This window comes from Vombatus ursinus, unplaced genomic scaffold (assembly GCF_900497805.2).
Source record: "Vombatus ursinus unplaced genomic scaffold, bare-nosed wombat genome assembly UNPS02009918.1, whole genome shotgun sequence".
NCBI classification, from domain to species: domain Eukaryota; kingdom Metazoa; phylum Chordata; class Mammalia; order Diprotodontia; family Vombatidae; genus Vombatus; species Vombatus ursinus.
The window spans coordinates 229,699-246,942 of record NW_020949696.1 but is presented as its reverse complement, the minus strand read 5'-3'; the positions used below and the strand labels follow the sequence as shown (position 1 = coordinate 246,942).

Sequence of the window (17,244 nt, the reverse complement as noted above, 5' to 3'; positions counted from 1 at the left end):
TTCCTTCCCCTCACCCCAGGACCACCACCCAGAACTGTGACCCTGATCCAAGCACAGGCAAAGCAAGAGAATCCTGCCTCAGCACCAGCGAAGAGATCCCTGAAATCCCCCTCTGATCAGCTACTCGATTCCCCCTTAGCATGTGGGCCTGAAGCTCAGGAAGCAGCCTCCTCCCTGGGTCTGGGACCAAGCTTCTCTCTCACTGAAGTCACAGACTTTTCCTACTGACCTTCTAAATTGTCTTTGGCGTTCATGGGTTGAGAAGTCTGGGAACTGCCACAGCTGCCCATGATTCAGTCCTCTGAGGCCTGCTCCAGGTTCACTGAGGCCTGGTTTGCCTGCATGCCCACACTGACCTGCGTTTCTCTCCCAGCCTGGCGTGATAGACCTTTCTAATCAACTATCCAGGTTGTCTTGGGCTGGAAATTTGTTTCACTCAGTCTTTTTGTGGGTTCTGCTGCTTTAAAGTTTGTTTAGAGCGATTTTTTATAGGTACTTGGAGGGTTTTTTTTTACTCTGCCATCTTGGCTCCACCCCTCCACAATCTATACTCTTTAGTCACTTCGTTCAACATTAAATTGTTTTCCACCCTCAGGTTCCTTGTCCCCCTCATCCCTTTCCTGACTTCAGCCTTGGATTACTCCAACTATCCAGACTCTCTTCTTCTGCTCTCTTGCTGGTGGATGCCAAGAGAGGAGCCAATGCAATGACTGACTACAAGTTAATGCTATCCAACTCACTTGGGTCCTCACCGCTGCCCAGCAACCAACCCTTTTCAACTTCCCTGATTGACTCTCCCTTCCACTCCCCATGGTGGCTTTTCCAAACCTTTTCTCTCCTCTCCAAACCTACTCTACTACCCTAGCCCTCATTAGAGGACCACAACCCTTACTTTGCTGAAAAATTTCAAGCCATGGGGCTTCTGTCCAATTCTATCCTTCTAATCCCCTCAATACCATCCCACACTCACCGTCTTCTCCTGTACTCCAGTCTTAAAGGAACAGACAACCCTCCTTGCCAATGCCAACCTCTCGCCTTGTGCCCTTGGTCCAGGGGTGAGCTACAGCTAGTTCATATTGGCTTCCAAGAGTCAATGATTAAATGTTTAGTGTGAGCATTTTTACCTTGAAAATGGTCAAATGCTACAAATCAGGGCCTGATTTTTTGTTGTTGTTGATCGATTAGACATAAGAAAGTGATGAAGAAATATTAATGATGCAAATTATACTTAAAAAGTATTTCTTGTGTACATTTTTTGGGGGAGCCTGTCATTAAACATTTTCTAGCATACCCCTGCTTTGATCCCATCCTCCTTGTCTTCACCAAGAATTTGCCCCTTTTTCACTCTTTCCCTCCCTAACTGTTCATCTCCTTTTCATCACTGTGGAAGGATTCAGAGCCAGCCTCAGAACCAGAAAGTCCCACCTCTGACATGTACTGGCTGGATAACTCTGACCTGGTTACTTAATCTCTTGGAGACCTTGGCCACCCCGTGACTATAAATTTCAAAGAAGCTGCCAACTTGCATAGGACAGAGAGCTTCCCCATAGCCTTGTTCCCTAGGCCAGGAAACTTCCCAGGTCCAGCCCCTATCTATTTATACATACATACATACATACCTACATACATCTCCAGTCCTCTCTTTCTCTCTCTCTCTCTCTACACACACACACACACACACACACACACACACACACACACACACATATATATATATATACATATACACACACACACATATATAAAATATGTATATATACACACACACATATATATATCCATACCCACTATTTTCTTCCCTACCCCTTAGAAGTATGACCAAACTTTGCCCCTATCTTTAAAGACCTTCACTAGCACCTCCTGAAGGTATCTCATACCTCTCCTCCCTTCCACTGTCAAATTACCAGAAAAAGAAACAAGAAGCTGCCTCCAGTCCCCACATTTACTTTCTCCCCCTCCCTCTCGTTTCTCAATTCTCTGCATCTGCTCCCATTCTTGACCTCTCAGCAGCATTGGGCACAGCCCGCAACCCTCCTCTCCATCTGGATTCCCTCTTCTCCCTCAGTTTTGTGCCTGTGCTCTGTGGTGGTCCCCTTCCTGCACCACCAGCCCCTTCTTCTCAATCTCCTTGGCAGGTTTATTACCCATGCTCCACCCTCCACATCGGGACATGCTCCATGGCTCTGTCCTGGGCCCTCTCCTTTTCTCTTGCTACAGTCTTTCTCTGTTTATTTTTTATACATCCTGTATGAGTTTATTATGACCATATTGTATTCCCTTAGTTGAGGCATCTAGGTGGTATAAGGAATATCACACTGGACTTGAGACTCAGGATGACCTGAGTTCAGATCCAGTTCAAATGCTGGCCCTGCAGGTCCACAGGTTGGGAAACACTAGCCAATGACTCTGTTCTCATAGAAGCTTAGATTTAAAGCTCTTAGGGACCTTAGGGGTTATAGCGTTCAGTCCTCTCATTTTACTATTGTTATTTTTGTTATTGTTTTGTTTTAATGCATTTTATCTGCACATCACAATCATTCCAACCTCCCCTCCCCACTGAACCCATCCTTGGGACAAAGAAACAATTAAGCTAAGATACCCCACACAGAGACTGAATCAGACAATGTAGATAATACCCTGGGCATGTCACTTAACTTCTGTCTGCCTCAGTTTCCTCAACTACAAAATGGGTATAATAATTACACCTACTCCATAGGGTTGCTGTGAGGAATGAATGTACACAAAGTGCTTTGTTAACCTTACAATGCTATATAAATTAAGCCATAATAATAATATATAATAATGTATTATTATATAATAATAATATTATTACTGAATGTAAAGTTTTTGAGGGCCAGAGCCTAATACAGTACCTAGCACATAGTAGATGATTAATAAATACCTTCTGATTGCTCCAAAGCGCAGCTAATAAGTGAGTACCTACTCTACAACACAGTGCTAGGCCCTAAGGTAGATTCCGAGATAATTAACATAGGGTATATCTAAGCTGGAAGAGGCCCTACGAGGACATCTAGGCCAACACATACCTGAGCAGGAATCCTTTCCATAAATTCCAAGCATGTGATCATCCAGCCTCTTTTAAAGACCCCCCGGCCTGACCCCACTCACCCTCACCCTTCATGATATGAAGTTGCTGACAAATTCAAGGATCATTGGTTTAAGAGGTGAGGGGGACCTTAGTGATCATCTCATCCAATCTTCTCACTTACAGATAAGGAAACTGAAGCACAATTCATAGCTTAATGTAGCCTGATTTGCACCTGGGCCCTCTGATTCTAAATCACTCATTCTTTCCATTGGACCACAAATAGATTCATTTGTTCACCAGGAAAGGAAAGGCCCAGCCAGGAGGGGAGCTGGGTTTAGGGAAGGAGAGCACAGTATGTCAGCAAGCCTGCATTCACCTACTAGGCGCCAGGCACTGTGCTAAGCACTACGGATATAGAGAAAGGAAAAATGGATTCCTTCCCTCAAAGAACTCACAATCTAATGCAGACAATTATGGGCATATAAGACACAGACGGGTAATTTGGTGAGTACTCACCAGAGGGAAGGCACTAACCCTCAGAATTTAGGATCGGGAAAGGCTTCCTGTGGAAGGTGGGACTTTAGCTGAGACTTGACTAAAACCAGGGAAGATTGGAGGTGGAGATGAAGAGAGACAGCATTCCAGCCATGGGGGACAGACGGTGAAAATGCCCAAGCCCAAAACTGGGGGGTCTAGTTCAAGGAAAAGCAAGGAGGTCAATGTCACTATCGCTGCTTACTTGATATAAGGTGTAAGAAGCCAGGAAAGTTAGGAAGGGGCCAGGATACAAAAGGCTTTATAAATCAGAGAGTTTTATATTTTATCCTGGGGGCAGATCACCCCTCCCACCCCACCCCTTCCACCCACCCCCACCCCAACCCCACCATTTACTAGCTGTGTAACATTGGGCAATATCCTCTTCTGTTGTCCTTTTCACATACCAGCGCAATGCCAGGAAACTGAATCGCTTCCATTTGAATTGTCTTAGGAAGATTCTGAAGATCACCTGGCAGGATATGATACCAGACACTGAGGTACTTTCTTGAGCTGAAGTGCCAGGCATACAAACTCGGCTTTAGAGAGCGCAACTCCATGGGCTGGGCACGCTGTTCAAATGCAAAACACATGCTTGCCAAAAAGACTACTTTATGGAGAACTCAAATAGGCAAGTGCTCACACGGTGGTCAGAAAAAGCGATCCAAGGGCACTCTCTAGGTATCTCTCAAGAACTTTGGAATTGATTGTGTGACACGGGAGACCTGCCCAGCATGACGTCCTCACATCAGAGAAGGTGCTGGGCTCTATGAGCAAAGCTGAATTGAAGTAACTCTAAAGAGATGTGAGATGCGTAGATTTAGAGAATCCACCCCAAATGTTCACATGGACGATTTGTGCCCCACCTGTGGTAGAGCATTCTGAGCTTGTATCGGTATAAAGAGCCACAGTCAGACACACTGTAACTTGACTCTAACATAGTGATGTCGTTCTGGTCCTCTTTGAGAATGAAGGACAGCCTCATCTGCGAAATGAAGGGCTTACACAGATGATCTCATTCCAAAGAGGGGAGAGAAGAGAATAAGCATTAGAGTGCCTACTGTGCACCAGGCACTGTGCTAAGCATTTTTCACAAATATTATTATCTCATTTGATCTCAGAGAAACAAGAGAACAGGACCTCTGGTTTAGCCCACAGCCCTTCTGCTAAAAAGAGCATTAGAATTCTAGAAACTTCCCAGAACCGAGGGGTTTCTCAAAAGTCAGCTAGTCCAAAGGGGCAGCTAGGTGGCTAAGTGGATACAGCACTGGCCCTGAAGTCAGGAGGATATGAGTTCAAATCCGACCTCAGACCAAACACTTGACACTAGCTGTGTGACCCTGGGCAAGTCACTTAACCCCAATTGCCAAAAAACAAAAACAAAAACAAAAACAAACCTCCCAGACTGAAAAGTCAGCTAGTCCAATCCCAACCCAAAGCATGAATCGCCTTTAAAACTTCCTGGACAAAAAAAATTAAAATTAAAAAAAAAAAAAAACCCTGGACAAGAGGTCATCCAGTCTCTGCTTGAAGACCGTCAGTAATGGGAAGCTCACTCCCCCTTGAGGAGGTCCATTCCCTTGTCTGACAGTTTTGCTTGCGCCTCTCCAAATGCTGGCCCTGCAGGTCCACAGGTTGGGAAACACTGGCCAGTGACTCTGTTCTCATAGAAGCTTAGATTTAAAGCTCTTAGGGACCTTAGGGGTTATAGCGTTCAGTCCTCTCATTTTACTATTGTTATTTTTGTTATTGTTTTGTTTTAATGCATTTTGTCTGCACATCACAATCATTCCAACCTCCCCTCCCCCACTGAACCCATCCTTGGGACAAAGAAACAATTAAGCTAAGATACCCCACACAGAGACTGAATCAGACAATGTAAACAATATTCCATCCCATTGGTCCCCCAACTCTCTTCTGTGAAATAGGAGATATGTTTCATTATTTGTTCTTAGGAGCCTTCCTTATCTTTTCAGTTACTGAAAAGTCAGCTTCCTTTAGCAATCTTTTCATTAGCCATTAGCCAATGAGTCTATTGTCTTCTTCATTGTGCTATTACACTCTGCATCAGTTCATATGAATCTTCTGATACCGTGTCAAAGACAATAAAATATGTAAAGTGCTTTGCAAACCTTGAAGCACTAGGTAAGTGCTAGCTATTATTCCAAGCTATTATCACATTTCTTTGAATTTTTTTGAATTTTTTAGATTCATCATTTCTTGCCACACAATATTTCATCCATTCACATGACATCTTTTTTTTGAGCCAGTCCCCAATTAATGGGCCTCCACTTTTTTTTCCAGTCTTTACTATTACAAAGGGAATTGATATAAATATTTTAGCATCACATGTTGGATCTTCATTTCTGTCTTTGACTTCCTTAAAGGTATATGCTTAATAATCAGAACACTGAATCAACAGGTGTGGATGATTTGAATAATTCCAAATTGAGATACAGAACAACCAATCACCTCATTTCATAAATGAAGAAACTGAGGCCCTTAGAAGTCATTGTTGTTGTCTGCCCTTTCCATCTTCCAGTCCTGACTGTCTCAGATGTCCACTTTCCACCTAGAACGGTTTTTGAAGAGGACCAATGACATCATGAGGGTGATGTCTTCACTTGTGAGTGAATTGGGTTTAAATGAGGCAGAGCTGTGCCAAGTCTCATCCTTGCTCTCTCCTCCCAGTGGCAAGACTAAGGGATTTACTCAGGGTCACGGGGGTAGTTAAGTGGAAGACCCTCAGATTTAAACCCAGTAAGATTTCCATTACATCATGCTGCCTCCTTTTTCCATCTCTTTATCCAACTATTCATCCATCCTCCATCCATCCATCCCCTATCCGTCTATCTGTCCATTTATCCATCCATCCATCCATCCATCCATTCCCCATCCATCCATTATCCATTACCCAATCCATCCATCCATCCATCCATCCCCCATCCATCTAAGCCATTAAACAACCATTTATTAGGATCCTCCTATATAATGTAGTAATTTGTTTTGCTTGAATGTTACATAATGACTATGTTACATATGTTACAAGACTTTTGTTTTCCTTTTTTTTTCTTTTAAACTGGGGGGATGTAGGAAGAAGAGAAAATAAATGTTTGTTCATTGAAAATTTAAATAAAATAAAAGATTTGGTGGAAAAAGTTTTCCTTTATGTAACACCCTGTGTTGGCCACTGCAGGTATTGTGGGATAGTAGACCGACTCCTGAATTTAGAGTCAGAAGACCTGAGTTTGAAACCTGTAGGCCAGTGACACACCACCTCTGGACCTCTGTTTTTTCATTGGATTGATCCCTTTCATCTCTAAATCTATGACCTTGTGATATATCAAAATGATTCCAAGGTCCTTTCAACTCTGAAGTGATAAAGTCTTGGCTAAGACACCGTATGTGCCTTGTAGAGATCAGCATCTGGTGGAGGAATCTCAGATCCCACTTGCATGGGCCCTCCCTCTAGTGATACCATGTCCTCCTGCAGTTCCTCCAGAAGGGGCCAATGGACCCGGTGGGGGTTGGGAGGTTGCCAATGGAACCTCCATTGAGAACTCTAGAACACAAACCCTTAAGAACACCCAACACCTTTCCATATCTTCCTGGAAGAACCACAACTGTCTCCCACCCAGGGAGGGGACCAGGGCCTCCCTTCACATTTGTGACCAATACCATCTCAGACAACTCTCTTGTGTCTGGTATCTCTTTCAGCAATATTCATCTCAGTACCACGGCTGGGGTGTTAGCTATTTCCTCCTCAACGGTCACCACTTCATACCCTCCCACATCCAGCACCAGCCCTATGCTTCCTGTTTCCAAGGCAATGTAGGGGGAGGGAGGAGAGAGGGAAGGGGATGTTTCTGAGCCAGGTCTGTGCCTACCCAAAAGGTGGCTTGGAGGTCAAAATCAAGAAAGAGTCCTCAGCCACATTGTCATTATCAGAAAATGTTTATTGACTATTACCTGGGACTGTTTTCCTCCCAGGAAGGGATCAGAGAATCTCAGCTGGAAAGGACTTCTGAGGCAATTTTGTCCCTTCTCCAATATCCTTGACAAATAATCCTCTAGCCTGTTTGAAGACCTGTAGTGATGACATTCCAGTTCTCCGTCTGGATTCTTTTTCATGCATACCATGCCTAGAACCTGAGACCGCAGGACATCAAACTGGGAAAAACTTTTGAACAAAAAAACACCAGAGCTGGGAGAGACTTTAGAATGTCAGAGCTAAAAGGGATCTTGGAACATAGAAGGTGAGCACTGGGAGGGCCCTTTGACCATGGAACATCAGAGCACTGGGAAGGCTTTAGAACATGGAGCTGGATCTTATAGGTACAACCCTCTCATCTGATGGTGGAGCCTATCGAGATTTGCCCAAGATGATGCTGTCAGAGCTGGAGCTAGAACTCTACCAAGTCTCCCAGACTGCCAGCCCAAGCCTCCTTCCATTGTTCTAGGAAAATGCAGAAATGAGTCAGCCTGGGGAATGTAGAAAGAAGGAGGCAGGCTGTGGAAACACAAGTCAAAAGAGGTGACGGGCAGAGAGAGGGCCCGGTGCTGCCATCTGGGCTCAGACAGGCCTGGCCCAGGGCTCAGAGCTCTGCCCTTTCCATCTTCCAGCCCTGACTGCCCCAGATGCTCACTGTCCACCTAGAATGGTTATGGGTGGGGCCTTACACCCCACATCTCAGAAAATGGCAGCTACCTCCGTGAAATGACTGGACAGTGGCTCACAGTTCCTCTTTAATTTGTGAAAAATAACATGTAAGTGTGAGAAGAAGGGAGGGGCCTATGGGTAGGGGAAGAGGGAAGGCACAGGTATCAGAGACTGGAAGATAGAGAGAATGACCCTTCTAAATGGTCTCAAACCAGGGGACTCAGGGCTGGGACTTTCAGATAAATCCCCCAGAACCAGAAAGGGGGAAGGTTGATGAAGAGAAGTGAGAGAAGGAGCCTGCAGTTGGTTTAAAAAAAAATGACCCAAAACACCAAGATCAACCGTTATTTGGAGGGCTGTCACTCAATTCCTCCCTCAAACCCATCCCCATACACACAATCACATTCTAATATATACATATATATATATATATGTATACATATACATATACATATATTCCCTCTCTCTGTTACACATAAGCTTTTTTCTTCTCTGGGCCTCAGTTTCTTCATCTGTAAAATAAGGGGATTGGACCAGATCAATCACTCTTAACCTTTCTTTGTGTACTTAACCCCTTTAGGCAGCAGTCTGCTGAAGCCTATGGACCCTTTCTCAGAATCATGCTTTTAAATGCATAAACAAAAGAGATAGGATTACAGAGGAAGCCAATTATGTTGAAATGCAGTTATCGAAATTTTAAAAAACCACACACAACAGGTTCACAAGCCCCAGGTCATGATCATCTACACTTCGTATCTCTGAAGTCCCACAGAGCTCTGAACCCTGTGATCCTATGAAATTAATTAAAACAAACTTTCACACACACTTAACACATGTCCTGATACACATGTGCCCACATTCAGACCTTCAAGTAATAGGAAGACTGAAATCTCCTTCCCTAGAGATTTCTGAAGACAGAGGGGTGAGCAATCTCCTCCATCAGGGACACTTTAAGTGCCCTGGAGACAAGGGGGTGAACAAGATGACCTCTGTATGTGCTATCACATAGAGGAACTCTGTTGGCTCTGAGATCTACACACCTAGACAAATGTCTAGTGCCTTATGCACATGCAACAGCACAGATATGTCCCTAAGGTGAAACCCTATCCCAGGACTAATCCCCCTACCTGCCCACACTTTTCCAATTCATTCTGCAGATTCCATTGTAGTCCATTTAGTCCATTCTCCATGGCCCATGTACACGAGGCTCCCTGTGAAGCTTAACTGAGGGCCGTGGCCCCCCTACCTTCTCTGAAGTCCCTACTAAAACAAGTCATCAGTCTGTGAGCTGCCCACTCCACCTGGCCCAGCAGCCTCAGCATTGCATGCACTCCTCAGCAATCCTGACCCGAGGAAGAATGGGGCTAGGGTCATCCTAAGAACCCAACCCTTCCTAGTGAACCAGAACAGAAAGGTAGGGTTTCTGTAGGGGTGTGGAGGGGGAGGCAGCTGCAGGCAAAGAGCCTCAGTCCACCAAAGCAGCCACTCCCTCAGACCCAGAGGTAGAAGATCTTTGCCCTGGGCATCCTGCCAGTGCCCACTGGGGCTGCTGGGCTGTATGGTGTAACATCCTCTTTGCCCAAGACATCAGGGCCTCAAGCCCAGGACCCTTACCCCAAATCATTGCCCAAAATCTCTTGCAGGAAACTAGGCAAGGGGGGACAATTCCTGGAACCTCAGCCAATAGTTCATACAGCAAAGCGCACAAAACCCCACCCCCAACCTGCCCCCCCTTAGGGGGACCATGGTCAGAAGACAAGAGCCAAAGAGGAGGGATTTGGGCCTGGAGGCTGGGGGCAGGGAATTCCAGCAGGCTCAGACACTTCGTACACTGGACACGCTGGACAGAGGCTCACGCATCCGGAAGCTGAGAGAGCGGGAGGTCCGAAGGCTGTCCCGGGGCCGGAGGGAACTTTCAGTGGAAGAGATGGAATGGGTCTCTATTGCCCGGACCAGGCAGTCCCGGGGCCCTCGGATACCCAGCTTCAGACAGCCACAGCACAGGAATCTCAACACGGCCCGGCACACCTCCCGGCTGCGGAAGGAGTAGATGAGAGGGTTGATGGCCGAGTTGAGCACCGCCAGAGTCAAGATCCAATCCATACCCCGTAGGTACTCCTGGGCCCAGGCGGCGGTGCCAAAGATGTCTGCCAACAGCAGCCCAAAGAGCGGACCCCAGCAGAGGAGGAAGGCCACCAGGATCATCAGCACCGTCTGCAGCAGGCGCTGGGCCTTGCAATGGGCGTAGCCTCGCGGGACCTTCTGTCCATTGGTGCGCACCACACGGAAGATAGCGCCGTACAGCAGCATGATAGAGGCCAGAATCAAGCTGAAGATGACCACGCAGAAGAGGATGTACCACTTGGAGTAAAGGGGCAACAGGCTGGAGCAATTGGAGAAGTCACAGATGCAGTTCCAGCCAAGCAGAGGCAGCAGACCCAGCAGAAAAGCCAAGAACCAGCAGAGGATGATGAAGCCGTACACACGGACCACCTTGCTGGCGCTACGCGCCACCATGGGACGCATCATGGTGGCAAACCGCTCCACGGCAGTGAAGAGAAGGCTGAAGGTGGACGCAGCCAGGGCCATGAAGAGCGCCCCCTCCCGAAGGAACCACTGGGTGGGGGTCAGGTGGAAAGTCCGTCTCCCGGACAGGACGATGTTGATCAGGTAGGCCACCCCCGTGAGGAGGTCGCTCAGGGTGATGTTGACGATGCAGTAGTAGACCCAGCGGCGAGAGCGCATGTGACTGATGATGGCCACCAGCACCAGCAGGTTCTCCAGGATGATCAGACAGCTGACAGCCACAAAGAGGGTACGGAGCCAGCCTAGGCCCTCTTCAGGTGGTCCCCGAAACTCCAGGCGTCCCGTGTAGTTGTAATGCTGCAGGATGAGGTCCGGGTACCCGAGGTCCACCAGCTGGCGGCAAGAAGAGAGGTTCATCACCCAGCCTGGGAGCAAACCTAGGGCCACAAGGAAACCAGGCTGTGCTATTCCCCAGGGCCACTCACTAGCAAAGAGAGACCTTGGTGTCTGGGCAGCAGCAGGGTGGAGTGCCCTGCTTGTCTTGAGCAGCAAAGAAGACTAGGCCAGAGTTTCCTGTTGTTTGAAATTTCCTGTTATGCAGCAAAGCAGTGCCCCCAAGGATGAGGCGGAGGGGCAGGGAGGGGCCAGGGCCCCAGCAGGGCCTCCACCCCAGCTGTGGTGGAGGAGTAGCAACCCAGGAGCCCTCGGCGGCCCCCAGGAAGGCTCCCAGATGGGGACCAAAGCAGGACAGGTCCTGACCTGGCGAGGGAAGGAGCCCAAGTAAGGCTAAGGTGCTTAGCTATCAAGGGAAGCTGGTCCTCTCCAAGCCCTCTTCAGGCATGCAGCCCTTTCTCACAGGAATGGGTGAGGAAAGGGACCTGCCTTGTACATCCTAAGAATGGAAGCCCTTGGCCATAATTCAGCCACAGCCGCCCTCCTTAACTCACTGTCCAAGGGAGGGCTCTGGTCAAGGGGCAGCCCAGATACTGAGTCTGGAACCTAGGTTCCTGGAAGCCATAGAGGGGAAAATTATTACACAGGCAGTACTGACATTTACACACACACACACACACACACACACACACACACACACACACACCCCCACCAACGATAGACATACACAAGAAACCAGCACCTGTGTAGATATTAACAAAAAGGAACAATACAGAAAGAGAAATACAGATGGCATTGAGGGACTTACACAGATACTGAAAAGCAAAGCATCGATTCATGCACCTGGACACAACACACAGAGACCAGGCACATCGAAACTCTGGGGGCCAGACAGGATCCAGCCAGGAACTGAGGGGGATGTGAGAGCGTGAAAATGCTTCCCTTTTGACATTCTATCTTCTCTGGTCTAAGGACCCTTTCAACCCTAGCATTCTATGGTCTAAGGGCCCTGCCAACTTAGACATTGTGTTTTATATTCCAAGGGCACCTTCCCACCTCAGTTCTGACGTTTTCTATGTTCTAAGGACCTTCCCAGTTCTGACATTCTGTGTTCTAAGGACCCTCCCAGCTCTGGCATTCCATGTTCTAAGCACCCTCCTAGCTCTGACATTCTACAATTGCATGATTCTGGTGAGGTGAAGAAGGCAGGACAATAGTTGATGCACTAACAATTCATTGGGTGTAAAAGGACACCAAGATACCAGAAGTGGAGAGCTCATAGGCAACAGTTAACCCACGATGGGAGCCCAGCGCCCCTTGTGGGAAGAACGATGAACTGGCCACAAGAGGAGGAAGGCAAGCTGAGACTCAATCAGTCTGATACGGGATATGGGACCCCTAAACTTCAAGAGCCCTTAATCTCAAGGAGAGACCCCCATCTTGCCCTCAGAGAGCCCTCAGTCTGAGGTGGGGAGAGAGAAGAGAAATACCTCTTCCCTCAGAGCATGATCTAATAGGCTACTCACAGGTTCCCTAGAGAACCCCTTATGTCTAAAGGCCTGGGGAGAATCAACCAAGAAGACTCCCAGGACCTGGGTTCAAGTCCTCCTTTTAACACATACTGGCTATGTGATCTCAGGCTAACTTCTCCATGTTCTAGGCAACACTTTAAAACTACAATTTGGAGGGTACATGTTGATCTGCATAGGTAGAGGGAATTAAAATCATAAGTCAGGTCGAAAAAGTAAAGTAAAACAAAGGAAAAACGAGCCTGCAAGGGGAGAACTTTGTACATTCCTTTCTTGTGCTCTAATCAATTTTTATTGTGCCCTCTGGTTAGTCTTCCAAATGGGGAAGGGAACAAACATTTATTAAGCACCAGCTGTGTCAAAAGTGAGCCCTGTGCTAAGTAAGCTGGGCCATTTAAAGATATGATCTCATTCGGTCCTCACAACATCCCTGGGAGGAAGGTGCTAGATAGATCTGGCCTCTGCTGGGTTAAGCCCATGAGCTCCTGGAGGGCAGGCACCACCTGGTTTTCACTATCTTCATTATCTTTCTCCAACACTCAGCACAATTCACTCATTAAACACAGAAGGCACCTGATAGTTACTAGATGGAGGGATGGTTCTCATAGATACATAGCTATATATCTACAGAGATAACTCTATATCTATGTAGATATATCTATGCACATGCACACTCTATATTGATATAGATATAGAGATATAAATCCATAGAGAGTATATGTAGGTAGATATACACAGCTATATATCTAGAGAGACTATGTGTGTATACATGTATGTATGGTTCCATGCATGTGTCTTATAAATACACACATATACATATATATTCATATATATGCATGTGTATATATGTGTGTGTATCTTATAAGTACCTAGCTAATTATGTGTTGACTTCCCCCAACCCCATTAGAATGTGAACTCCTTAAGGGAAAGGACTGATTTTACATTTTTTTGTATCCCCAGCACTCAGCACAGTGTCTGGTGTATAGTAGGTACTTTGTAAATGCTTTCTCACTCTTTCATTCTTTTTTTTTTTTTTTAGGCAATTGGGGTTAAGTAACTTGCCCAGAGTCTTCCAGCTAGTGTCAAATGTTTGGTCTGAGGCCAGATTTGAACTCAGGTCCTCCTGAATTTCAGGGCCGGTGCTCTAGTCACTGCACCACCTAGCTGCCCCTTCATTCATTTCTCTTCTCCTGGTTCTGACATCCCATGCTCTAACATCTGGAGCATCTCCGACATTCTCTGTTCCGTGCTTCCCAGTTGACATTCTGTGTCAAAAAAGGGGGGAGCGGTTTCCAGCCCCTAAATTTTAGGATCTTCCTGTCCTTATCCCGTCCCATTCCCCATGATCCTCTAGGAAGTTTCCTTTGAACTAATGAGGAGAAGTGGGTACAAGGAAGGGTCTTGGAGAGGAAGGAAGGATGAATAGTGCCAAGGTAGAGTGCATCAGAGGAGTAAGGAGGAACACTCCGGGGGTTCAAATGAGATTTTAGGTGTGTCCTCCTGAATCTGGGTCTATCGAGAGCTCTTAACTCTCTCTTTGTCACCCCTGTCCAGGACCTTCCCTTCCTTTCCCATCCCTGAGCCGCCCCCCTATTACTGGGTCCTCTTGGTGGGGCACCCAAATCCCCCATCTCTGCACCCTTCTCCTCACACACACTCACACTGTTGCTGTCCAGACCCTGGACACATCAGGCCCTTTCCTGTTGCTGTTCAGCCGTGTTCCACTCTTTGTGACCCCAGATGGGGTTTTCCTGGTAAATATACCCAAGTGGTTTGCCATTTACTTCTCCAGTCCTCAGGTCCTTGGGCTCAGGTTTTGTGCCTACCAAGGATCTGAGAATATGGTGCTGTGTGCTCTCCTGCTGCTCCTTGCTCATTGGAATCATAGGCATGGTCCTTCCCTCCCCAAGGAGCCTGCTCCATCCTAGGGCAGCTCTAAGCGGTAAAGTTTTCTCCCCCAGCTAGCCCAAATCTGCCTTAGCTGGTGAAATCCAGCAGTGAGCACACACCTCAAGGTACAAAGCTGGTTAGTCTGAGTGATTCTATTGGTTCCCCAAAGTTTTCCTGCATTGCTCCTAAGTCTACCTTTTGGGGACACCAGAATGCATTTGTCTCCTTCCTTCAGTATCTGAAGACAGAGAGCTCGCCCTGCTCCCAGGCTTCTCTTGTCCACATGAAGCCTCCCCAGTTCTTTCAATAGGTCCTTGTAGGAAACGGCCCCCAGCTTCTTCATCATTCTTGTCTTCTGCTGAATATCAACTATGTCTTAGCCTGCTCTTGGTGGTTGCACCCTCAGAGGGACCCTGGAACTTGCGAAGGTAACATCCTGTCCAGGCTGTCTAACCCATCAGAGGCTCTAGTGAGGAGCTGCTGATTCTGGAGGCCAGGAGAGTGGGGCCAGGCAGGTGGAATAAGAGGAACTGGGGATGTGGGGCGAGAGAGACAAGAATTCTCATTCCCAGCTACCAGACCCTGAGGGGTGACGATGGGGGCCTCTTTCTCTGAGTGGGGACCTAGGTTGGGAACAGAAGGATCCCTGATAGGTCTCCTAGGGGAGCTGAGGAGTAGGGGCTGAGGTCCTTGGAGGTGATGGCAGGGAGGGCAGCTACGGCATCACCCCTCCACCAATGCAGAAAGACTCTGGGGCTGACCAGGATGTCTGTCAGAGGAAGCTGTCAGAAACAACTGCCACACCCCAGTCACAGATCTGGGAGACCGTGTGCTCAGGCCCAAGGAGACCCCCGCTCAGGCTAATTCCCTGACCCCATTCTCCACCACCGTCCAGAGCCCCTGACCCAAAGCCCTATCAAGAATAAGAGCAGTGACCTCTGTCACATTGCCATAGTCCTCAGCTCATCTATACATAGATTCCCTGCTTCAGGACCATGAAGAAAGTAGAATACAGTTGCCATGGAGACGAGCCCCCCATGAGAGCCTCAGTGGGCCTTAGAAGGGCCTCTTCATTGGATTCCCTTCACCAAGGGATGTTAGCTGCTTCCAGTTCCCTTGATGATCACCCCTAACTACACCCCCACCTGCCCAGCCCCCCAAAGCCTGGATAGGCCATGCAGTGAAGGGGGGGATTCAGACACACAGGATCAAGGGTCAGATCTCAGTTTGGCTCACTAGTGGCATCACCTTGGGCAAACCTCTCAGCCTCTCTGGGGCTCGGTTTCCTCAACTGAAAACTGACCTAATGTCTTCTGAGGTCCCTTTTGGCTATGTTCCTAATTTATCAATACTCTAATCCTGATTGTGCCGCTGGCTCAATGTGGGACCTTGGGCAAATGTCTACCCTTCTTGAGACTTTGGGGTCCTCCTTCATAAAATGAGGTATTTGGGTTGGATCTCTAAGAGGCTACATTTCTAGTCATGTTTGGGGTGCTCCTAAAATGGCCTAACCATAGTAACAATCCTTGGAGAATTAGACCCATTAAAAGGCAGCTGAGGCAAAAAGGACAGAAAATTAAATTGGACTTCCAAGTCCCAGCTCTGACACTAACACAACATGTGATCTTGGGTGAGTCACTTCTCCTTAGTTTCCTCTTTATGAAATAAAGGGGGAAAAATAGGAAGGGGGAAGCATGGAAATGACTGGTATGGAAGAAAAAAAATGCCTCAATAAAATTTAGAAATCAAAAACAACAATGAGAAGTTGGATTACATGGTGTCTAAGGGCCTATGGTTCTCTGGCCAGGCCTCTACTTGGCCTGAGCTGGGGGTTTTAAGCTGCTGAATCCCAACCCTCAGCCCACGCCAGCTTCCAGCTAGAGAACAGGGAGCTGGTGGGGCAGGCCCCTTGATATAGCCCTCCTTCAGAACTCAGGAGAAAGTGGAGAAGAGGCCCCAGAAGAAGGCCAATAGGACCCTGGCAGCCTGGATCCCAGCATCTTCTTTGTGAGACTCCCATGTCAACACAACCTGGCACCTCATAAAGCAGGGACCCAAGGGGATAAAAGAGTGGCCAGTCCTTTCTCCACTTGGATACATACACATCTCTTTAATGCCTTCACCCTGTGGGGCTCACAGGAGATCTGGAAATAAATAGACAGAGGAGAATAGGGTAGAAGGAATGGGAAGCTGAAGAAGGAGTTGTCACCCGACTTAGGGATGAGGATAAAGGCCCAGAGTTACCCAAGAGCAATCTCTGGTCTAGCTCCTCCCCAGTGGGATGTGCAGTCTCCATCTGGGGAAGCCCCCTATGGTGCCCAGGGCTACCCAGGTCTGCAAAGGTCACTTCAGTGCTGGACCACCCTCCTTCAGGACCAAGGTTACTGGAGGAGTAAAGACACCAACTCAGGAGGTGGCATGGGACAGTGGTTCTGCAACTCATTTGCTGTGTGATGATTGGTTGAATCCTTTCCTTTGGACTCAATTTTCCCATCTGTAAAATGAGGGAATTTCCAGCTATGTTTCAAGGGCCCTTCCAGTTCTGACATTCCATGTTCTAAGGACCCTCCCAGCTCTGACATTCTGTGTCCTGATGGCCCTCTGAGTTCTGACATTCTGTGTTCTGATATTCTATGTTCTAAGGGCCCTCCCAACTCTGACAT

General features: G+C 47.5%; 1 protein-coding gene across 1 annotated transcript; it reads right to left on the bottom strand.

Annotated features, from left to right (window-relative positions):
• Positions 1-7,521: 7,521 nt before the first annotated feature.
• On the bottom strand, positions 7,522-11,363 carry S1PR4 (sphingosine-1-phosphate receptor 4). Its single transcript, XM_027853212.1, has one exon. It carries the CDS (start codon positions 11,184-11,186, stop codon positions 10,059-10,061), a length of 1,128 nt encoding a protein of 375 aa, XP_027709013.1. The 5' UTR covers positions 11,187-11,363; the 3' UTR covers positions 7,522-10,058.
• Between the last annotated feature and the right edge of the window lie 5,881 nt (positions 11,364-17,244).